Source organism: Helicoverpa armigera, chromosome 22 (genome assembly GCF_030705265.1).
Source record: "Helicoverpa armigera isolate CAAS_96S chromosome 22, ASM3070526v1, whole genome shotgun sequence".
Classification (NCBI taxonomy): domain Eukaryota; kingdom Metazoa; phylum Arthropoda; class Insecta; order Lepidoptera; family Noctuidae; genus Helicoverpa; species Helicoverpa armigera.
Genome location: NC_087141.1, coordinates 3,872,489 through 3,896,226, shown reverse-complemented (window position 1 = coordinate 3,896,226; position 23,738 = coordinate 3,872,489). Strand labels below are relative to the sequence as shown.

The following is a 23,738-nucleotide window of genomic DNA, read 5'->3' as shown; positions in this document are numbered from 1 at the left end:
TTTTTGAAAATATTTTATGCGAATTTTCTTTGAATATGTGCCAAGCGTCTTGTAGGTACTTTTTGCAATAAACACTCATTCTTTTTAACACGCTTAAATTAGCTTCACTTGTAACTATGGATGTAAGAAAATCTTACAATCTTTATTTGACCCACTTTCTTTCTCTTTCGCTCAGAGTTCTGATGACAATATATGAGTAGCATGTGTTTTGTTTTTTTTTTTACTTTTTAAAATGTAGAGTATTGTTTTCTTTTCACTGTGGCGTCAAATAAAAATATGTGAGTAAAGTGTTACCTGTTGGCTCTCCTAAGAGGTGGCGAGGCGGCAGTCCTGCGCCCGGAGCGACCGAACAACTTGTTGCTTAGTGAGCATTTCTTGCGACCAGCCTCTTCTACTTTAGCCTACAACAAAACAAAAACTATAACCGTCGTACTACAAAAACTTTTAAACGTCTGTTGAACACTTGTCTAATGGTGACGTTGAAATACGGTCCGTTTTGCAGCTACAAGCCATCAACAGATATTTAAGTTTTTGTAGTAAGGTAATAAATATTTATTTTATATGATTTCCAGTTAATTGTCTACAAGATAATTCCAGGCATTTATTACTCGTTTGTTTTCCTAATGGAATAGTTTGCATTTTTATAAAAAAAGAAAGGGCAATGTTTCTGTAGCTACAGTCTAGTTGGTTGTTAATGGTGGGATAGTCAAAAACCTATTGAAATATTAAGCTTCCCAGGTATCTGTACAGATATTTTGTATCCCTTTGTATTAGAATAGCGACCCGCCTCGGCTTCACACGGTATAACAGTATTTTCCCACTATTTAATGTATGTTATTACACATTTAAACCTTCCTCTATTAAGAAAATATCACTATCTATTAAGAAAAAAATCGCATGAAAATCGGTTGCGTAGTTTTAAAGATTTAACTGTACAAAGGGGCAAGGTACACGGGGGCATAGGGACAGAAAAAACAACTATGATAACATGCTTATATTGGCTACACTTGTAACTATGTATGTAAGAAAATCTTAGAATCATAATTTGATCCACTTCCCTTCCCTTCAAAATTTTGCACACGCTCTGAGTTTTGATGACAATACATGCCTAGCGTGTTTTTCAGCTTTTCAAACTATTAATTATGTTGATTATGTAGTGCATGGTACCTGCAGGAAGTCGATGAGCTTGGCCTGCTGGCGCAGCGTGGCGTCGGCCTTGGTCTCGCGCGTGCGCCACCACGCCGACGCCGCCTCCGCCGCCTCCCGCGCCGCCGCCAACTCCTCCTGCACATATACACACTTGCTACACATACACACACACACAGGATTTCAGTTTGACATTTTTATGCATGGGTTGATTTCAATAGTGCAAGGGCAACAAGCAATTGATTTTCTGTTGTTTCATAATTACTAACGATATACGAGCGGTTAAGTCGTAAGTGTGTAAGTTCCATACCTCTTTTTTTTTAAACGACGTCAAAAATCATCAAATGACGCTTCCCGCTGTGGGTTAGCAGCGGTGAGGGAGTGTCAGACTCTTACTGACTAAAAAGTGTCCTGTTCCGTCGTAGGCCTTTTATGTACCAAGGCCGCGTTAACTCTTTCGAACTATTCCAGCACCGGCAGGCCTTGGCCCTGCTGGGCCTCGTTGGAAGTTCCATACCTGTAAGTTTCTTATTCGCGCCCGAGTGGTCGACGAGTCAACAGCTCCTGAGGATGCCTCATGGAGGAGGGGCGAAACACGTGTCGAGTCTAGGTTCGGCTGCTTGGCAATTGTTTCTTTTATGCATATGCATGAGGGCGGGAGGGTGGTACTTTTGCTGCATGTGCATATGCAGTGTACATACCTGCAGGTCGTGCAGCGTGGCCTGCAGCTGCAGCGCGTGCGCGTGGTGGTGGTGCGCGCGCGTGCGCAGCGCCGCGCACTCCTCCTGCAGCTCGCGCACGCGCCGCGCCGCCGCGCCCAGCGCCGCCTCGCCCGCCGCGCGCGTGCTCTCCGCGGCGCGTACATACCTGCAGGTCGTGCAGCGTGGCCTGCGGCTGCAGCGTGCGCGTGGTGGTGGTGCGCGCGCGTGCGCAGCGCCGCGCACTCCTCCTGCAGCTCGCGCACGCGCCGCGCCGCCGCGCCCAGCGCCGCCTCGCCCGCCGCGCGCGTGCTCTCCGCGGCGCGTACATACCTGCAGGTCGTGCAGCGTGGCTGGCTGCGCGATGCGCGTGGTGGTGGTGCGCGCGCGTGCTGGCGCACTCCTCCTGCAGCTCGCGCACGCGCCGCGCCGCCGCGCCCAGCGCCGCCTCGCCCGCCGCGCGCGTGCTCTCCGCGGCGCGTACATACCTGCAGGTCGTGCAGCGTGGCCTGCAGCTGCAGCGCGTGCGCGTGGTGGTGGTGCGCGCGCGTGCGCAGCGCCGCGCACTCCTCCTGCAGCTCGCGCACGCGCCGCGCCGCCGCGCCCAGCGCCGCCTCGCCCGCCGCGCGCGTGCTCTCCAGCGACGCCGCGCGCGCCTCCAGCTCCGCCACGCGCGTCTCGCGCGCCTCCAGACGCTCCTGCACACAGACATACACACCTTCAAGTATAATATCGGGATTCGCACACACGGTCGGTCAGCACCACGGTAGTTTACTTAACAACGGCAACATTAGCTTGTGTTATGGGAGCTAAACCCGCGAACGGATTTGTGAAACGTATCATACGATGTAACAAGAACACACACAGAGAGAGAAAGAGATGACACGCGAAGAGAACGGTGATGGTTCCTGTATAGTTCGCCCGCGTTTCGCAATTCTGCGCACATAAAACCCGTAGACACTGAGGCTCCGTTGCGCGCTCCTTTGAGTTCCGCGAAGACCCGACAAATGGAGGTTCACGGCGCGCACGTGTTGTAATGCTTCGTTCGCGTGCGTAGTGTGCGCGGTTCGAGCAAGCAAAGCGTCCATACTAGACGATTTTGTTACATTGCATTGATACGTTGCGACAATTCTTGCATTGCGTGGTAGAATTCACGTTAAATTTCGTAAGTCTGTACCCGGCTTAACCCCCTAATGAACTAGATAGTTCATCATGTATCCATCAAATATGTTCCTGATAGGCTTGTAGGAACACATGTAGTAAGTATGTATGGGAGAGTGCAAGGTAAGCTAAAGCGTGTGAGAGCGTGAGATATGTGAGGCATGGACAGTTACTGCGCACTGGTCCGAGTGAACGGTTCTATCTTGGGGTTTGCGCGAAATATATCTGGTATCCGAACACCGTGTTTCACTCAACCCCCTGTGCCCCACGACCAGAAGAGGTAGTGCTCAATTAGGAATCCAGCCAACAACCGATTACTAAACGCTGATATATCAGTGTATCAGTTAGTAAAGAAAAGTTGAGAAGTAGAAGATTGTCATGGTATGGGCATGTAATGAGGAGGGATGATACGCATGCAACAAAGTGCTAAGTATGAATGTAGGTGGATAGAGAGGAAGAGGAAGACCTAAGAAAAGATGGATGGATTGCCTGAAAGATGACATGAATAGGGAGTGAGTGTCAGTATGACGAGTGACAGGGGAAAATGGAAGAGCATGACATATTGCGCCGACCCCAAATAAAATTGGGAACAGGGCAGAAGGACGAAGATCAGTTTATCAGTTACCAGTTAAACTCACCATTAACATTGTAAAAACGAACATCATATGTTAGTTACAGTGAGATTTGTTAAGAGAAAGATATGAAAATCTAAAGCCCTATCGCGACTTGTTGACGAAGTCTACGCTCAGATTTGGCTGTATTTAAACTAAGACCAAAATCCAGTGATAACATAAACGTCCATTGTTATTAAAACAATAGTCAATTTTAAGAATTGAAATTCATAGCAAACAATTGTTTTAAGTTAAACTTACGTTTATGTCATCATTGAACTTGGGAGTAACCGTCAGTTGCACAAAGCCCCATTAAAGTTAAAGCTTCATTAAATCTATTGCTATCAAAGACTACTACTACTGTTGACAAAGAAAGTGTCAGCAATAGATTTAAAGAAGCTTTAACTTTCATGGAGGTTTGTGCAACTGACGGTGAGTTACACATAAACACCGCGATAATCTACGAAAAACGTCTCGCAAAAAACCCTTATATTTACAATTCCGAACAGCAGATCTCTCTTCAATTGCTTGAACAGTATGTTTCGTATCTCCATCCACTTGCAATAGATCAACGATTCGACGCCCATCCTCACGCGCCCGCGCCGCTCCATCGACTGCTCATTGTAACTAACTTACATGTCATTCGTGACGTCATCACGATCACGTCATTGTTGTCTTTACACGTGCATTGTCTTGTGCACCAATATTCGGCTTATGACGTAATGTAGACAAATAATAGTTGCTACATTAATAGATAAACATAAACATACGAAAAGGGCTCCCACACAATACTGCGATGCGATTTCATGCGGCAAACCGTTTGGTAGGGTAATCATACCTTCAAGTGTAGTCAGCCGTATCGGACGTGCTTTTAGGAAGAGTAAGATGGATCGCAAAAAGATTATTGCACTGCTGTTATCTTATTTTTAAATATATATAAAAGAAAAAGAAGATTCTGGGTTCATACGTTTATTTCAATATGAACTCTGATGGGAACTATATTTTTTTACTCGAAAGTACATAGCTGGTGCCAACCATATACAGCTATTGTGCATTAACGCTGTGTTTGATCGAACTGTACATAATCAATTATTATCTCTTCGACTGCGAAAACCGAGAGACGTTCAAATAAGTTTGAATACGTTTTATCAAAAATCGCAGTTCCAAAAATAAATTGAGGTGGTAGGCTATGTTTTACAAAGTAAGGCTTGCAACTTTTTGTTGTACCTAGTTCAAACATTTCTCTGATACACCTTTTCTGCGATGTAGGGTCCGTTCAGACAGACCGGAATCGGCTCCGATTGGCTGAAAGAGCGTTCAATCGGACCCGAACGACTGCAAAACCGATCCGGTCGGCTCCTCTTACTATTTCGCACCGAGCGCTTTCGAGCATTTTTGTTCGAGCAGTTTGATGATAATGCTCCTGAGCTGACTGATAGACTGAACTGATTTTTTATTTAGGTAAGGCATCTCGCAGTTCAGGAGGCCGTGTACCGCTTAAGCGGAATTTCCCTGGAAGCCTAGAATTTAAGGCCTTTGGCCAGGGGTAGTGCTTATAAACTAAACGACTCTTGTAAGGTCATTCCCGTGGGCGTCAGATTGGGCGTGACAAGCTATGTGTTATATGGGTATATGAGGAGTGGGGAAGAGGGGTTGATATTTGTATGTAAACTTGTGCCAAACATATAAACTGATTTGTAAATGTGAATACCATGCAGCATTTTCTTTGCGATTCTACATGATCTACGCATGTTGTTATTGTATGTATCCATACAATACATACCAACTGTAATACCGTACTATTTTTAAAAAGAGTAACCATGATATTTCTTGCCTGTTCTTCCCCATAGGAAACTTCTTTTGGAATGGACAAGAATCAAACCTATTTGGATTTTTGACGTTCATAAGTGCTTGTAAATGGCCTAAATGAATTTGACTTTGAAATCAATATGTTTTCCTGTGAAAGCTTAGAATTTAAGGCCTTCAACCAGGAGTGGTAAAACTTATAAACTAAACGACTGCTGTAAGGGCACCCTCGTGGGCGTCAGACTGAGCATGACAATCTATGTGTTACATGCACGGAGTAAGGAATGCCATTATATAATGCAGGTAGGTCAGGCGCCTTCTTCTTGGTCAAATGCGAGTGAACTTACGAGGTGTTCGGGTTCTTTGAGACATTTGTTTTTGGTAATACATGAAATTACCAGGAACAAAGAAGGCAAAGACACGAAGGTGTAAGGGCAAAGATACGATTTTTCTCTATGGCACCTCCGCTAGTCATTTAGTTCTCCATGGTTACATGTGTATATGAGGATGGTGGTAGTTACCCTAAGCAGCTGCAGCTCGTGGTGCGCATGCCTCGCCTGGTCGCGTGCCTCGGTGTGCTGCAGCGCCGCGCGCGAGGCCGCCGCGCCGCGCTCGCACGCCGCCGCCTCCGCCTCGCCCAGCCGCGAGCGGCACGACTCCAGCTCCGTGCGGACGCCTGCCAGCTGACCCTGTGCCAACGTCACCACAGTTACATTCTCATTTCCATATAGCTAAAGATCTGTGGGCCCTGGGATCTTGCTCTAATACACAACATTATATATACAGGGTTACTCTTTACATAACACTGAACATAGCTCAAAATAATATTGAACTGTTTTTACCTCGAGATCCTTATTCTTGAGCTCGTGAATGTCAGCAATCTTCTCGAGATCTGTCAGTTGTTCTTCTAGCATACCACACGCGTCTTGCAGCGCTTTGTTGTTCTGGGGAACAAATTGAAGGAGTCAATTACGGAGAAAAAGTGGATTAGTTTGGGCTCTGCATAACGTATTTAAGGAGCATACATGGTATCCTGAAAGGAGAAAACTTGCTGTTAACGCGCACACTGTGCCATCAATTTGCGCTAATGCTCTAAGCATCCCGACGCTACACATCCTACATATTTTCCGTGGAACAATAGCAAAGGCTTGGTGTAGTGGTGCAGTGTGGTGTCGGTGTGGCGAGTGGAGTACCGTGACGAAGTGCTTGTTGATGGCGGTGATGGCGGTGTCGGCGGCGCGGCAGCGGCCCTGCAGCAGGTCGGCGGCCAGCGCGAGGCGCACGCGGCGCGCCCAGCCGCCCTCGCGCACGCGCCGCGCCACGCCGCCCGCGCCGCCCCACAGCGCGCGCAGGTACGCCGGCTTGGGCCGCACCGCCGGCTTCTCGCCCTTGCGGCCCCGCGCCTCCATGCCCGCGCTCACGGATGCCACGGTTCACAAACACTCACGTACGTCACTCTTATTCTCAACAATTCCACATGTACTTTTTACAACACTGTGATTTTCTCTTTGATTGAAAAAGTTCAATTTTTGACACACGACACAGGAAACTGCCGACGAATCGTCACGGAATTTGGATTATTTAAGAATTCCGGAATTAATATACTGAGGACGTAAGATCACGACGTGCGACGTGAACAAGCAGACGAGACGCAAAGACTATGACTCGCGCTCAGATCATCGCGCGCCGAAACAATGATGTTTACACGATGGGCTCAGCGCGGCATTCAGACAAACATAACAACCGCCGCGTTTGGGTCCGCGATTGTGAAATCATAAACAAAACCTTTCAAACACATGAATGCCCAAATATTGATCTACCGACCAAATGCGATCTTATCATGAATCCTATTGTTCCTGTCTGTGCTGTGCTAACAATCGCTGTACCTTTATTATTTATTATTAGCATCTATTTCTAAACTACCCAAAATACATAATATCAGGTAGAATATTTCAACTATAACATGAATAATAAACAACAAATAAATCCAATGAACATCGTCGAGTTTTACTGTGAAAATTCAGTCACTTATACACCAGAAAAATGAAGGTAGGTAATTCATACCATCTATACCCAATAGTCAGTCACAATAAAGATCAAATATGGTTTTGGTAAAGACAAAAATCAAGAAATCAAGAAGAAATAAATCTATAGTAGCATTTTTTTTAGACACCCTGCTATTGATTACTATACGATTGTGTTTACGACGTACCTATCTAAAATAGTCCAACGTGGCTCATAGAGCTAATTGCAACATATGTATCTATGACCCAACATGTATTATTGAATAGCACATAGATGTAAAGTCAAGTATATGAGTCAGTGGGTTCGAACCCAGGTCAGGCATGTACTAATGCACTTTTTTAAAGTTTGTATTTACTTTCTTAGCATACGTGGGACACCAATGACTGATCAAAGGTGAAGGAAAACATCTCATGGAAACCTGGATTATAAGGTCTGAATTCACAAACCCGCATTGAGAAAGCGTGGTGATTGACGCTCAAATCTTCTCTATGTAAGAGGACTGACTCGTTGGTCTAGTTGTCGCAAGCCCGGCTGCACGAGGTATCGGGTTTAATGCCCGGGTTGGGAATAAATCGCTTTGTGGGCTTTAGAAACTTTCACATAGCAGCCCGAAGCCCGGAAGTTGGTGATTGATACACCCGTGCATCGAAGAGCACGTATATGTCGGTCCTGCACCTGATCTCTCTCAGGTCGTGTCGGATTACCGTCCCATCGGACTATAAGAGTGAGTGCTCCTGTGTCTGCGCAAATGCTTGTGCACTATATGTCCTGCGCAGTTGGCTGATCTCCTTATATAAGAACAGCCGCCGTAGCCAATAGTCAGTTAGGAGGACATCATCATGTGAGAGGAGGCCTGTGGGTCGATAAATGACGGAGTAGTAACTGACCTGTACAAGTTCGTTGTTGTGTCTCCTGACTTCCTGTAGCTCATCCCTCAGCTGGGACCTCTCGCGGGAGGAGAGCTCCTCTTGCTCCTCCGCGTGAAGGCGCCTCTTCTCACTGTACTGCAGCTCACTCTTCAACTTGCGGATGTCGTTACGTGACCTGACAACATACTCTCATATTACGAACAAAAAACATTGTTCCTTTTTCAAAAGTTCAAATGTCCTCCCTCTATAGGGGAGTAGTGTCAAAATGCTACTAAAGTTTAACGCCGCTCTACGGTAGTAATCGTTTCGAACGATCCCGCAAGTAATTAAATGGTCACTGATGACCATAGTATCAAACAAATAAATTAATATTCACCTAGGGCTTTGGTCACGAATTCGCCACATGACTCCACAAATAGCTAGTAGTAATAGCTTTACATTGTAAGCCGAACATCTTACTAGTTCGGGAGACAAGAAACGTTCGGCACTACAGGTGTGCAGGAACAAGTCAGTGCATACAATGTCGCTTCCCGTCACGCACTGTGACTTGTCTCCCGCTTACAAACTACATTATATATCATTGCGTATTATTATGCAACAGTTAGCACACTAAATCAGTTAACACAAATTTTATTCACTGTTCAAAAAGTATGTGCATATTGAACATACAGATATGTGAAAACATTCAAAACTACATCGTTTAACATATTATAGTGCCCGGCTGCTGACACAAACAAAAACTTGTATTGTTTAGGTGACAAATTGTTTTAAACAGATACAGTATTTACGTGGCGAAAATATATCCATACAAAAGAGCTCGGGTAACACCGAGATATTGCTGTAGGGGCGTCATCACCACAACTTTTGGTTTCCTGCGATAGAAAACACTTCAACCTTATCTAGACAACTTCTGCATTAACACTTGACACATATTTGTGCTAAAAATAAGCACAACTCTCATTGTTCGTAACAAAATGCCCAATAACTGGACGATAGAGATAATTCATCTCACGCAGTTCGCCTATCTTATCGCACAATCTGAGTTTTCAATGAAAACTGTTTACAATATTCGAGTGCATTTGGATGATGACATCGTAGTACGAAACTATTGTATTCAGGACAAAAAAGCGAAGATGCCTAATCACCAAAAATATCTAGCTAATGATTGTCTTCCTAAAATTCAATTCCTCCAATAATCTTTCTCAAGCAACTGATTGAAATTAACCTTCTACCGACTATCAAAAATATTTCTACGGATACGCGAAATAATCTTGTAAATACGACTCGTAAAGATAAACATTCCTGAAGCTTTATCTGGATTTATCTAGATATACGCGAGGCGTCATCCGACCCTATGATGAGACGGTCAGATTAATAAATAAATCTCATAGGACAGAACACGTCACAATAGACAGGTTTTATTTATACTTTCAAGTATTTTCACAATGATAGGCTGTGAAATAGTTTTGCTCCAGCGCGTGAAAAACTCATTTTATTAATAACTTGATCTGTGTTAAATGTAAACAAAACGACTAGAATTCAGTTATGATGTGAGTCAGGAATGTTCTTTCAGGGAATGGCCAAGATTCAAGATAAACTTTACATATTAAAAAAATATATAGACATAGATTACCTCTCGACTTCAGCCTGCACGACTTCATGGGCCTTCGTAAGCTTATCCAGCTGAGATCTCATTCGCTCTACCTCCTTGGTAGCGTGTTCGTGTTCGGGCCTCAGCTTGGCCAGTTCAGCGTTGGCCTCGATGGCCTTCTGCTCGGCAGTCCTGCGCGCCTCCACCGCGAGGTTCAGACGTTCCTCCAAGCGTTTGAAGTCGCGCATAGAGGATTTCGTTTCCACTGAGAGCTCGTTGAATTCGCGTTCCTAGTGGGTTTGTATTTTTATCAAGTTTCTGTGTAGTCTTACAAATGATAGATGAAAATACCATGTCTACTTAAATATGGCATGATCTAAGTAGTAAGCACTTAGAAAAAAATATTAATTTGGGTATTCTTACCTTCCGCCATCTCGCTAGATTGGCGGCTCTAGCCTCTTGTCGCAGACTTGCAATTTCTTCAGCTCGAGCCTAGAAAACATTTAGCATGACCTAGTGCTATACAGAGTGTGTCGTACCTAATCACATTAAATTCTATCACTTTGTGATATTCTATGGCGAATTGTAAAAAAATAACCTAATCCATTCAGTGGTTTAGCCACAGGAGTAATTTTTCGTTTTCATTATTTACAACATCATGTGTAAAGCAGAGATAAAGTTAGAATTTCCGTTGTTTATAATGACTGACTCTTATATGGTGTTCTAATTCTCGCACATTTTCATCTATTTACTTTGTTTGAAAAATCATTTTATTTTTATTTTTACAGTTATACAGCCTTCTTATCGCCCCACTGCTGGGCACAGGCCTCCTCTCACACGGAGAAGGATTGAGCATTAATGACCATTTTTTATTTTAACGTATTTTATTTTTTCTTTGTGCTAATCGACATTATATTAACCAGTATATTAACGTGTTTAATTTAATGTGATTAGGTATGACACACCCGTTACAACTTTATATTAGACGCAGATCGTCACATAGTTGTGGTATGTAGTTACCTGCAACTGTGCCTCAGCCCGTTCAAGCTGTTCCTTGAGGAGCGAGACGTGTGCGTGCGCATGCGCGTCGGCGACGCTCTCGGTGTCGCTGTGCGGCGTGCGAGCGCTGGGCAGGTCAGTGCCGCGCTCGCTCTCGGGCTGCGCGGACGTGGACGCGGCGGCGGCACACGCGGCGCAGGATCGCTTCTCCAAAGCGCTAACTTCGCGCTCTAACTGTCGCACTAGTTGCTCTAGTGTGTTCACCTGACAAATATACCTTAATTGTAAAACTTACAGGGATTTTTCATTTTGTTTCAAGTCTGCGAATTTCGCCAAACCCAGACAAACAATCCAGAAAAGACTCGGACATTTGGCGTAAATCGCATATTTTCCTCACACGAAGCCGAAAAAAAAAACAGCACATGACCTAATTTTTAATCCCGTGTGCGGGTTTTTCCCGAAAACTTCTTGAAACCCGCCCAGACGCCTAGAAACTAGGACAAATCCGGGGAAACCCGGACGGATGGCAGCTCAAAGTATGATAAGATGCAGCTTGTATGTTACCTTCTCGCGATGCCTGGCGTCGTCGTGCAGCGCATTGGCGGCGCGCTGCTCGGCGCCGCGCAGTCGCTCGGTGAGGCGCGCCTCGGTGCGCGCGCACTGCTCCTCCAGCGCAGACTCGCGCCGCACCGACGCCTCCACGCCGCGCTCCAACTCCTGCACAACGAGGCAACTCGCTTGTCATCATCTTACTACACTTTAACATGCTTATATTAGCTTCACTTGTAACTAAGTATGTAACAAAATCTTGCAATCTTAACTTTGACCTACTTCCCGATCTTCGATTAAGATGACATTTTACACTCGCTCTGAGTTCTGATGACAATATATGACTAGCTAAAAAAGGTCATTACAAATCCAACATGGCGGCATCCCCAAGATGGCGGACTGACTATTTAAAATCCACTCCCAGGATATGGGTATCAAATGAAAAGGCTTGCTGTCAAGAATACGAAGAAAATAGAAACATGATTGCGTCGACGTCCGTATGATTTAAGTATAAAATAAAAATAATAGTTTGAAAACTAAAAAACACACTAAAGAAATCGTGGAGTGTTTATGTAATCTTTATTTGGACAAAACACTCCACGCTTTCTTTTAGTTTTTTTAACTATTATTATCATGAAATTTACATCTCTACAAAAATGCATATTATCAACTCATCATCCTCCTACCCTTATCCCAATTTTATTTGGGGTCGGCGCAGCATGTTTTCTTCTTCCATACGCTTCTATCTGCCGTCATCTCACAAGTAACATTCTTTCTTACCATATCTACTTTCACACAATCCATCCATCGTTTCTTTGGTCTTCCTCTTCCACTATATCCGTCCACGTTCATACTCATTACCTTCCTCACAACATGACTCTCATTCCTCCGCATCACATGCCCATACCACGACAGCCGGTTTCCACGCAGTTTTTCTGATACCGGCGCTACTTTCAAACTTCCTCTTATATACTCATTCCTCACTCTATCCATTCGCGTAACTCCACACATACCTCTTAACATTCTCATCTCTGCCGCATGCAATTGTCTTTCATTCGTCGCTTTTGTGGGCCAGCACTCTGCATATTATCAACTACCAGGAAAAAACTTGGGTATCACATACCTGTACTTGCGCGAGTAACGTGGAAGCTTTTACACGCTCCTGCGCCAGTTGAACCTGTAACTCCTTCATCTGTTCTGAAGCCGTGGTGGCTTCTCGCTGCTTCTCGTTTAACTTTTCCTGAACAAATGTCTTACAATAAGCATTTCATAAGACATCTTAAAGCTCAATATGAAAAAAAGATTTCGCGAAAGCAATCCTTATTCATACAAATTTCGGGGTAATTGGTTTATTACATTACCTGTACATTTGTTATATGAGATTTTAATTTAATACTAACATTAGGCTGAGTTGTACTAACACTATACTTAAGGAGAAATCCGAAATAAAATATTTGAATTTGAATTTAAGACTTGGGAAATCATTTCCTATTGTGGAAATGGAAAGCGATAGCCCATTATTTCTTCGGTGTTTGTTTACTAAGCATATAGAAGTGATATAAACAATAGAAACCTGCATGGAGGCCAGAGTTTTGGCAGCAGCGTCGAGCTCGTCGGTGAGGCGTTTGTTCTCGTCGTCGAGAATGGCGAGCTTCTTCTCGGTGGCTTGTCGGGCTCGCATCTCGTTAGCTGCGGCGGCGTCGGCGGCGGCTACACGCGCGGCTGACCGGCTGTCCGCATCACCGCTCAGCGTCTGTCGTCGCAATGCCCGCTCCTTCGCTATCGTGTCCTGCAATACGCGTCATGACAGAGTTAAGAAATAGTCATTCTAATCAGTCCGCATTTTAGATTAGCCAAAAATATTAGACACGTATTTTTTATTTTAAGAAAACATTAACCGTCGTACCACAAACACTGTTAAACGTCTGTTGAACAGTTGTCTAAAAAAAGAGTGGCTGCAAAACGGACCTTATTTCAACGTCATCACCAGTAATTTTTTAGACAAGTGTTCAACAGACGTTTAAAAGTTCTTGTGGTACGACGGTAAATATTTATTAAAATACTAGCTTCTGCCAGCGGTTTCACCCGCATCCCGTGGAAACCTCTGCACGAACCCGGATAAAAAGCCTACAGCCTTCCTCGATAAATAGGCTATCTAACACTGAAAGAATTTTTCAAATCGGACCAGTAGTTCCTGAGATTAGCGCGTTCAAAAAAACAAACAAACAAACTCTTCAGCTTTATAATATTAGTACTCAACAACGCTTGAGAGTGGGGGCTTGTGACGTCACTAGTGTGTCAAATTTGTACTCGGAAGTGACGTAACACACAATTCAATCGTGTTATATCTTCGCTGTTATTTGTTTGTGAGAGAAAATAAAAATACGTGTCCATTATTTTACGTTTATCTAAAACACGGACCAATTATTTTTTTTCAGTCATCATGCTTATTGTACTACTTTTTACTCCAACACTTTTCTTGACTTTACACTTTATGACTTTACACAAAAATTTACTTAAACTAAATACTTATACTACCTAATTGTTAGCCTAAGCTAAATAGCAAAAAAGCATAATCTCAAATCTATATCTAATCATTAGAGACACATAATTGATGGCATGCATTTAATCCTTCATTACAATTTCTCCATTTTTGTTATCACGATCAACATTAGAAAATTGGTGGTTTACCGACACGACATCAGCAACCCGAACACATGAACACAACACCTATCGCATACTCAGTCTACCTAAACTGATACTGACTTCTAGTAAAACAAAACTATTGTTTATACACGACGTGACGCATTCCCTATATAAAACCGTCCATTTTCTACAGGTCGAACATAAAGCATGTGGCTTATCGTCACTACACTACTAGGGTCCGTTCAGACAGATCGGCTCGGAGAGGAAAGCAAATTCTTAACACGTTGAAAATTGAGTACTAAGTAATGGTAGTAAGGTTTATTTTTGCATGTGCACTGCTTTTGTCATTAAGAATGCTCGAAGGCGCTTTGTGTGAAATACTAAGAGGATCTGATCGGCTCCGATCGCGTACTTTTTCTCGGTCTTGCAGACGTTTGGTTCCGATTGCATGCTCTTTCAGCCGATCGCAGCCGATAACGGTCTTTGTAAAAAGAAAAGTGCCCGCCGATGCTCTCCGAGCCGGTCTGTCTGAGCAGACCCCTACACGACACACGAGGCAAGGACTACTGAGCTACAGTACTACTAGATGCACGGTGTGCACTCACGATGGGCCGCACGTTGAGCTCCGTGATCGCGCGGTGCCGCAGCTCGTACACGCGCTCTATTATATCCTGCCGTATCACTCCACCACTTTACTTACTAATACACATTCAAATATATTCTTACTGAAAACTACACTGTACAAAAAAAAAACAATGATTTTGAAACTGCCAATTGCACACAATTGGGTAGCTCAAGTAAGGTACATATAACGTAACATAAAATACTGCAATAGTTTCTGACAGCTAACTTGTAAAATTACAGTTGAACCCGAAATAAGCACAAAACCTTAGAGCTTATAGCTTAGCCCATTATTTATCTGGAACTATGTAGACATGATTACTATGAAGAACATAGCATAAGCACACATGCACAGCACATTACTCTATAAAGACCAACCTTATAGTGTTGTTGCTGCGCCCTGGCGGCGTCGGCGTCGGCCTCGGCGCGCTTGCACTCGGCGGCCAGCATGTCTAGACGTCCCTCCAGCCGCTGTAAGTCGTCTCGGAGGGTATCGCGTTCGACCTGCAGCGCTGCAGCGGCTGCCCGGGCGCTGCGCACCTCAGCACTGTTGCGCTCGGCGATGCTGGACGACAGCTCCTGGTTGGAGCGCTGCAGCGCCATGCGTTCCTCGCGCTCTACCTCCACTTGACGCTCTAGACGTCTGACCAATATCATGATTTTAAATGACATGGTTTATATTGACTCGTATCAAAACGGAGTAGGATATAATAGAATAAACAATCATCAAACATGATTTGAATAAGCCACTTTTCTAGTTTCGTTTTTAATTTTTAAAAAATGAAAAAATTAACACGAATTTCACTTAAAATATAATTATCCAAGCTTACTTGTTCTGCAAGCTAAGCGCCGTGATCTCGGCCTGCAGCCTCGCTCGCTGCCTCTCGGCCTCGGCCTCGGCCTCGTTCCTCACGCGGTCGATGCCGGCGCTGGCCTGCGACTCCGCCTCCGCGAGCTTCGCCTGAAGCGAGGTGATCTCGCGACTCCGCATCGCGGCCAACTTCTCTGCTGACCTAATTATCAGCATTATAATCTTTAACTACATGCACGTATAAATTTAAAAGAATTGAAATTGTTTTATTGTTGAATGTAAAAATTAGAAATGTAACGTTGACGTGACCTTCAAATTAGAAAGGCTTCATAGATTACACCTTGTTTCAAATACACGCACGCACGCATTTCATATACACAAAGGACACACATCCATATTTCCGCAAGGACTTCTCATTCACCAAGAAAGCATAACATAATAGTGAACTTACTTGAAAGTTGCCAAGTCAATGGCTGTGCAGTCGTGCGAGGCGTTGAACCCAACGCTGTGTTCCTCGCTGTCGTCCTGCGATACGTACGAGTAGCCTGCAACACAAACACGCTACTGTCTCTAACTAACACCCGAATTATTACGTCTTACTACAAATGATTTCATTACTAAATACACAAACAATGGGTAAAACGATCGTATTTGTAAATGATTGTATACAAACAGCATTTCACGTGAATATTACTTTAAAACAAACTTGTTGTGATTTAGTTGGGCTGTGTTTACATAGATCATTTTGTGTTTATTCAAACTAGGTATTACAATCCTTAAAATACATAACGCAATGTTATGTATTTTATGATTGTCCCTGTTTCCGAATTAGGCAATAATTTTAGATTGGTAAACAAGCAAATTAATTATTACGAAGAGTCAAATTCGTTGGAAATGAGTTGGCGACTTTAAGTTCTTAGACATTTGGCTGTACAATAGAATGCCTTCAGTGTTGAGAATATGGTGAGTTGGTATACTGACCGACGAAGGGCAGCTGCCCGGCGAAGGGCGGGCGCGTGCGGAAGGGCTGCGCGTCGGGCGGCGGCGGCGCCCGCGCCGGCACGCTGAAGTGCGCCGCGTCCTCCGCGCCGCGCACCAGCGGCACCCACGGCGGCGCCTGCTCACCACAACCACCGTCACACACATCCCACAACACACAACTATGTCGAACTCAGCTGCCAGTCTGACCCAACCCAATACGCCTTGCTAAGACTACTTGTTACACTTACTGACTTTCAACTACCCGTAACGCCAGCCAAAGATGTTCAAATGACAGCTACCGACCAGCTTATCACACCTTAAGCAACACTACAGTACTTCTTATGATAAGATGGTCACCCATCCACGGACCGGCTGCGCCGAGCGTTGCTGAACCGTCATCGATCGAACCGTGCGGCTTTGACTTAGCCACGAGATCTTCCACCTTATATATTACCCCACTTCAATGGGGATCATTACATTCTTATAACAATGCAAAAATATGTGATAATGATAAGTAATGTCAGTATTGATATCGAAGGATATTGCTACATACCACGCGGTTGATAACAATGATGAGTATTTTTTGGAATGTAGCGAGTCAGGGCAGTGGTTCCTCAATGATTACATCTGCTCAGTCTTTATTGTGTAACGTAGCTGTCGCACGGGTGGAACAAAAGTTCAGCTTTGTTTACACGGATATAAGTTATAACAATTATAACGAGTTAAATACGTGCCCACGATTCTCAAGAAGCACGCCAAACAGTAACATCATGTTCGTGATTGTTTTTGCTGATAAATGTGTTCGGTAATGAAAACTTATAACGGGAGATCAGAACTTCAGAATAGAACGCCAGAAAGTCTGACAACCAGTCTTATCAGGAGGTAACAAGTTACTAAATAAGTACATTGTAGGGGATTGGATGAAACTTCATTTTATACTCTCCATAATGTAAATACACCTTAACTTCCTTATGTACAGACTTCCACTAAATACTCCCATATCTGTCCCTGTGTTCTCCCTATGTACCCTTTTATGTCCTATCTCTCGCTATACATATACTCCCTTATGTATATTACCTATTGATAACCCCATGTGAACTCCCTTATGTAATACTATTATGTAGGTAGTTATGAATTCCCTTCAAGCACCTGAATGTAATGAATGTGAATATTCAACCATCTCGGATGGATATGCCGTGATGGAACCAGCCTTCAAACTACAAACAAGATACAAGTTCAAGAACGAATTTTCAAGATTTGTTAAATGCTTTTTTGTTATGGGCTGTTTGAAGGCAGATTCCATCAAAGCAACAACATATTAGTTTAAGAGCTGACCTGGTCGCGTATGTTATGCGCGGGCAGATGCGCGAGGGCCGCGTGCTGCAGCGTGTCGAGGTAGGAGTAGCGCTTGCCGGCCACCACGCGCAGCAGCCCCGCCGTCAGGCTGCGCCACTCGCGGGACGGCGCCGCCGGCGGCTCGTCCCACGGCAGCTGCGGCGACGACGACCGCTCGTAGCTGCCATGACAACATACTTAGTAAAACTAAGTAAAACTTACGAAGTAACTATTTAGGTAATCTGTGGTAACTAGCCGCTTTCCTGCGGTTTCACTTGCGTCCCGTGGGAACTACTGCCCATACATGGACAAAATATAGCCTATGTTACTCGAAAAGAGTGTAGCTACAAGAGTCCAAGAATTTAAAAAATTGGTCTTGTTGTTTATCAATTACAATGAAACGAATATTTTTTCCTCGTTATAATATTATAGTATAAAAACGTCTGAAGAACTTGGGACGAGAATATTGAAAAAACAAAATTGTTTACATCCAAGTAATGTCCTAAAATCAAAGACTCGCCAAGTCGTTTTAATTATAATACAAACAACATCAGTTACAGAGCTATTCAAGTGCTATTAATAAATTAATAAAAGTTAAGTATTCGTGCACGTAAGTCGATTGGAAGGGTACTATTACAAAAATCAATAAGATATTACTCTAGTAAGATATTAACTCACCTTTGTATATTACTAAGTATCTGAGCAATGGAGTCGTCTTCTCCCGAAGAGAATGGTCTCCGGAGCGTGACCAGCTCGAACGCGATGACGCCCAGCGACCAGTAGTCACATGATGACTGCAAACATCATACAATTAGCTATTTACTCATACAAAACATACTACAGTAGTTTGACTATGACATAACAGCTAACTACAAAACAACTGCTTTCTATTTCATAATTATCTAAATCTATATTTGGTTAATTTCTACGTTCCCATCCATTTATTATTGTTATTACTTCCACAACTACATGCTTTGTTATTTCTACTCTGTCTAATTGCTGCTACTTTTCCAATCTAATCTAGTTACGACATTGCATGTTGATTGTTTGCACCAAACTGTAATGAATTACATCATAAGTTATCTAATCCTTATCTGAAATCACCAATCACTTTGATCAAGCGTAGATCAGTAATAATCAGTGATCACTTCTCTGTATGAGAGGAGGTCTGTACCTTGCAACGATAAGAAAGGCTGATAATTACTTATTCCTTAAGTTACTGGGGAGTTTGTTACACCACTTTTTCCCAGCAAAAACTCATAGGAAGTGTTGAAGAGTGGCGTTTTGTGGATGTCTTTGGTTTTTTACTTCGAAAAGTGCTGACTGTGAGATTAGAAAACTATTGTTTTTTTTCTTTTAAAAAGAGTATCCATGGTGTTTCTCGCAGGTTCTTCTACATAAAACCAACCCCCTGGAACCTTGCAACTAGTTTGACGTTTAGAAAGATCTTTTATGGGCCTATTTGAAACAAAAAAAAATGACTTTGACTTTGATTTATCGGCCTTATTTGAATGTTTTTTTGAGTTTGAGCTAGATTTGGTGAACGACAAGATGCAAGGTGTACAGAAGCACATGCGACGCACAATGGCGGAGGTAACAAGCCGAGCGCAGTAGTGCTGACACACAGTGTGCGCGGCGCAGTCGGCGGCCGCCAGCAGCTCGGGCGCCATGTAGTCGGCCGTGGCGGGCGCCACGCCGCCGCAGCCGCCCTCCGACAGCCGCGCCGCGGACCCGAAGTCGCCCAGCTTCACGTGACCGCATCTACATGAGGACATATGTTCGTAGAGATCAACATTTTTGGTTAAGGAAAGGACAATCTTAAGCAAGTATTTTTTGCTCGAAAATGCATCTGTGTATGCAAGACATAATAGGATTTTATCAAGATCACTTGCAGCCTACGGTATGTACAGGCGCTGCTCTGCTGTTGTCTCCATTACCTAGGACCTAGCTAGACAGTCAATGCGTAGAGAGATAAATAAGGCATTTCCGCAGGCCTTTGGAAACATTTGTCATCATCACCTGGCGTTATATCATAATATCTCATTATAATACTAGCTCCCACCCACGGCTTCGCCATCGTGGTGTGTTGATAAAAAGTATCTTATGTTCACTCTAGTACCATCAAGCATTTATATTATACTAGCGACCCGCCCCGGCTTCGTACGGGTGCAATGCAAAATATACCTACTTATAGGCACGCGCCGCGCCGCCCGGCGCAAACAACTACGACCCTGCATTTTAAATTTGTAATATCTTCGGTAATATTCACTTAAATTACATGCTGTAAAAAGCATATTGATCTATAATAAATGCACAATTTATTTAAGGTACTTAATTGGATAAGGATTAATGCTGTACCTATTGTTTAAAATCACTTCGTAAATAACCATTTTTTAGTAAAGAATAAAAATGGTTATGCTGGGTTATCCCTAAGAGATAGACATATACCATCGCGGACCTTTTTGTTGAACTTTTTAAGGTGAACAATACTGTAGTACATTATTTTGGTCTATCTCGTAGGGTTCAGCCAGCGTTTGCAATATAAGCGCAAAAAAACGTGCTTATTTACGACATCACATTAGAAACCTTTAAATTTATCAGTGTTTCTCTACTATATTATGCATTTATTATACATACAAACCTTCCTTAAGAATCACTCTATCTATTAAAAAAAACCGCATCAAAATCCGTTGCGTAGTTTTAAAGATCTAAGCATACATACAGCGAAAGCGACTTTGTTTTATGCTATGTATTGATAGGAAGTTCTCACCTATCGAGTAATATATTATGCGGTTTAACGTCTCTGTGCACGTATCCCATGGCATGCAGCGCCTTGAGCGCGTGCGCCACCTCGGCGACGTAGAAGGCGGCGTCGCGCTCGCACAGCGGCTGCGAGCGCCGCGCCAGCAGCCCCGCCAGGTCGCCGCCGCAGCACAGCTCCATCACTAAGTACAGGTTGCTGCTGTCCTGTCAAAGTAAAAAAAAAATATTTCAAATCGGCCTATGAAAGCTCTTTCGAAACGTCAAACTAGTTGCACGGTTCTAAAGACTTGGTCTCATGGAGAAGAACCAGCAAGAAACTCCATTGACCTCGTGCAATAAATACTACGATGTATTCGGTTCTATCCAGGTAATAAAATGGGTAGGCAATCGCATTTCTATCAAGGTAGTAGAATAACTACATATTACCATACAAAATCATTGACAAAAACTAAACAAGAATTAGTGCCTAATACCTACACACCTGCAGGTTTGTAATTTTTAGCAATAGCACTTTAATCAACTCAATTGTTCCTATTGATAAGGTCAGATAATGATCCTCGAAAATAAAAAAAGGAACCATAAATAAAAACAAGAAGTGGATGATGAGATAATTGTTTGAATATTTGATTAATGAACCAAAACACTGGAAATATGAAACTACTAGCTTCAGCCAGCGGCTTCGCCCGCGTAGACTTCGGTTATATCGCATTTCCAAGAGAATTCTTTAAAAGTCCTGGATAAAAACTATCCTATGTTCTAAGGTCAACTCTATCTCTGTATCAAATTTTATGAAAATCCGTTCAGTGGTTTAGCTAGATGCGTAACACGTAGGTAGACAGACATACAGAAAGAGTTACTTTCGCATTCATAATATTAGTAGGGATTAATTTTTGACTTACTTGGAAAGCATACTGCAGCTTGGGTATCCATGGTCCCGTGGCAGCGGCGAGCACGTCGCGCTCGTCGTCGGCGCGCTTGCGAGCTTGCTCCTTGCGCAACGTCTTCAGGGCATACACATCACATGTCTGTTTCTCTCTCACCATCTAGCATACACAAGGAAATGTTTGATGTGCATGAACTGATAACAAAATAATATGCTTATGTAATTTTTCAATGCACATATAATTTATTTTTCAGGCATAGTTATGGTAAGCTAAGAGATAATTGAAAACAATTACAAATCAAGGCAAAACATGTTAACTTCTTATGTAATTGTGGCAAATGATCACCACACAGTATATCAAAAATTTATAATTTAAAGCAACATAACAAGTAACGTACATGCACTTCTCCAAAGTGTCCCCGGCCAATAGTTTGAATCATCTCAAAGTCAGAGATGCACACTCTAGTCCTACGCAGCTCTGCCAATGTGCTGCGATCTGAAAATACACTCAAAACAATGAATAATACTATAGTAAATATTATGCTTTTGTTATAATAAAATTAATAAAATCCTCAATTGTTATGAATTATTTCTCAATATGAATTCTTATGAACCATTAGCTACTGATCCATTTGAGGCTCTTAACTGAAGTTAACAATCTTAGATTTTTATACAATATTATTAAAACAAACTATTAAACAATAATTGTTACTGCATTTACATTGATTGTAAGCTGTGTGTTTTACTTTGAAGCTCAGTTTTAAGTTAAAGTTATATAAGATTGTTTATATTTAGTTACATGCCTACTTGAATGGAGTTATAATCCGTGGGAACTACATGCCCCTGGATAAAAAGAAGACTATCTCCGTCTCCTGGGAACTGACCCCCTGCCAATTGGTTAAGCAATTTCTATGTTTAAGCATAATCAATAAACAAAATTGCCTTAGCATTTACATTATTAGGTCATTAAGCCAGAACTGTATGATTACTATTCATGAAAACTGAAATTTAAATATATACTTTGGAATTTCTGATATAGAGATAATCTAGTAATTGTACAATTACTAGATTAGTACTTTATTAATTGTAATTACTAAATTATTTAAAATCAGAAGTTTCAAAGTATTGAGTTTGAATTAAACAATGCTTAACCTTTTCACCGCCACGCCATATCGGTATTCCTATGCCCTGTACGCCAAGCCCGAAAATCTTAAAATAAATATCTACTAAAAAATACATAAAAGTAATGATTTAATAGGTTTATTTTGTATTTTTCTGCGACCTGTTTTTTGTCGAGTATAGCCGTCGTTGGCGCACAGGGCACGCTTGCTCATGTCGGCTATAGCCGACATTGGCGTTCAAAAGGTTAAATACATCAACATAGTGATAAGCCTTGATTGAAAAACTTTGAAAATGTATAAATTGTGTATGCAAGTTAATTCTATTGAAATTCTGAATGAGAACCAGTTTTTTTCTGCCTTTTGTATCTCTAGAATATCCTTTGTGACAACATGTACACAAAAAGTATACCTCAAAACCAGCTGCAGTAATTGAGTGCAGCTGTTTGATACTCTAAAGCACGATAGCTAGGTTGAGAAAGAGTTTAATATGTACCTACAATATGAACTGTGATGAACTTTTAGTAACTATGTGGGGGATAAAACAAAGACCAACTTACACTTATCCAAAAAAGCTTTGACCAAGTCATCGCTCTTCTTGACGGGGTCATCATTACACTCATCATAAAGAACAGTTAGAGCATCCAGTAGGGCTTCGCGATCTATTGTCTTTCTGCTGAACCTGGTAGTTCCACCTGTCACTTTACCCAAAATTAGGCGATTCAACCGCGTGATACGCACAGCGATTGCCTCCTTCGATGGCTCCATTTTAAATTGGTGTAACACAAACCAGGTTTCACTTATGAATACGCATATTTCGTTTATTTATTTACTTTTCAATGAATCAAAATCAGCAATGCATCGAGCCCGGTATTTCCGTCGTTATATTTGAAAATTGAATTTGCCGACCTTCATTCAATAGAAATGACAGAACTGGTTAGTGTTGCCATTTAAGGGATGATTTCATTTATTTAAAAAAGCGCCATCTCTTGTTGAGTAGAATCACTACATATAATTTAAACTATCTGATATTCTCGATAGTTCTACTCACCACCATAGACAATTCTTTAAAAAATAAATATCGCTATTCATCAAAAGATGGCGCCACTCGAATTATTTATTTTT

At 42.6% G+C, this 23,738-nt stretch overlaps 1 protein-coding gene across 1 annotated transcript in view; it reads right to left on the bottom strand.

The window, feature by feature from the left end:
* Positions 1-23,534, bottom strand: part of LOC110370843 (citron rho-interacting kinase) — a 28,742-nt gene extending 5,208 nt beyond the window's left edge. Inside the window, exons 1-24 of the mRNA XM_064040384.1 lie at positions 23,174-23,534; positions 21,894-21,991; positions 21,512-21,655; positions 20,620-20,816; positions 19,433-19,610; positions 18,528-18,643; positions 17,850-18,030; positions 16,515-16,650; positions 15,985-16,078; positions 15,553-15,735; positions 15,101-15,365; positions 14,707-14,772; positions 13,029-13,244; positions 12,579-12,695; positions 11,471-11,623; positions 10,928-11,170; positions 10,331-10,399; positions 9,950-10,197; positions 8,335-8,491; positions 6,265-6,366; positions 5,944-6,111; positions 2,333-2,542; positions 1,168-1,284; positions 295-401 (exon numbers count right to left, since the gene is read on the bottom strand). Coding sequence (XP_063896454.1) covers positions 295-401; positions 1,168-1,284; positions 2,333-2,542; positions 5,944-6,111; positions 6,265-6,366; positions 8,335-8,491; positions 9,950-10,197; positions 10,331-10,399; positions 10,928-11,170; positions 11,471-11,623; positions 12,579-12,695; positions 13,029-13,244; positions 14,707-14,772; positions 15,101-15,365; positions 15,553-15,735; positions 15,985-16,078; positions 16,515-16,650; positions 17,850-18,030; positions 18,528-18,643; positions 19,433-19,610; positions 20,620-20,816; positions 21,512-21,655; positions 21,894-21,991; positions 23,174-23,381 — 3,773 coding nt within the window. The 5' untranslated portion in view covers positions 23,382-23,534. The remainder of the gene's footprint in view (positions 1-294; positions 402-1,167; positions 1,285-2,332; positions 2,543-5,943; positions 6,112-6,264; positions 6,367-8,334; positions 8,492-9,949; positions 10,198-10,330; positions 10,400-10,927; positions 11,171-11,470; positions 11,624-12,578; positions 12,696-13,028; positions 13,245-14,706; positions 14,773-15,100; positions 15,366-15,552; positions 15,736-15,984; positions 16,079-16,514; positions 16,651-17,849; positions 18,031-18,527; positions 18,644-19,432; positions 19,611-20,619; positions 20,817-21,511; positions 21,656-21,893; positions 21,992-23,173) is intronic.
* Positions 23,535-23,738: the final 204 nt, after the last annotated feature.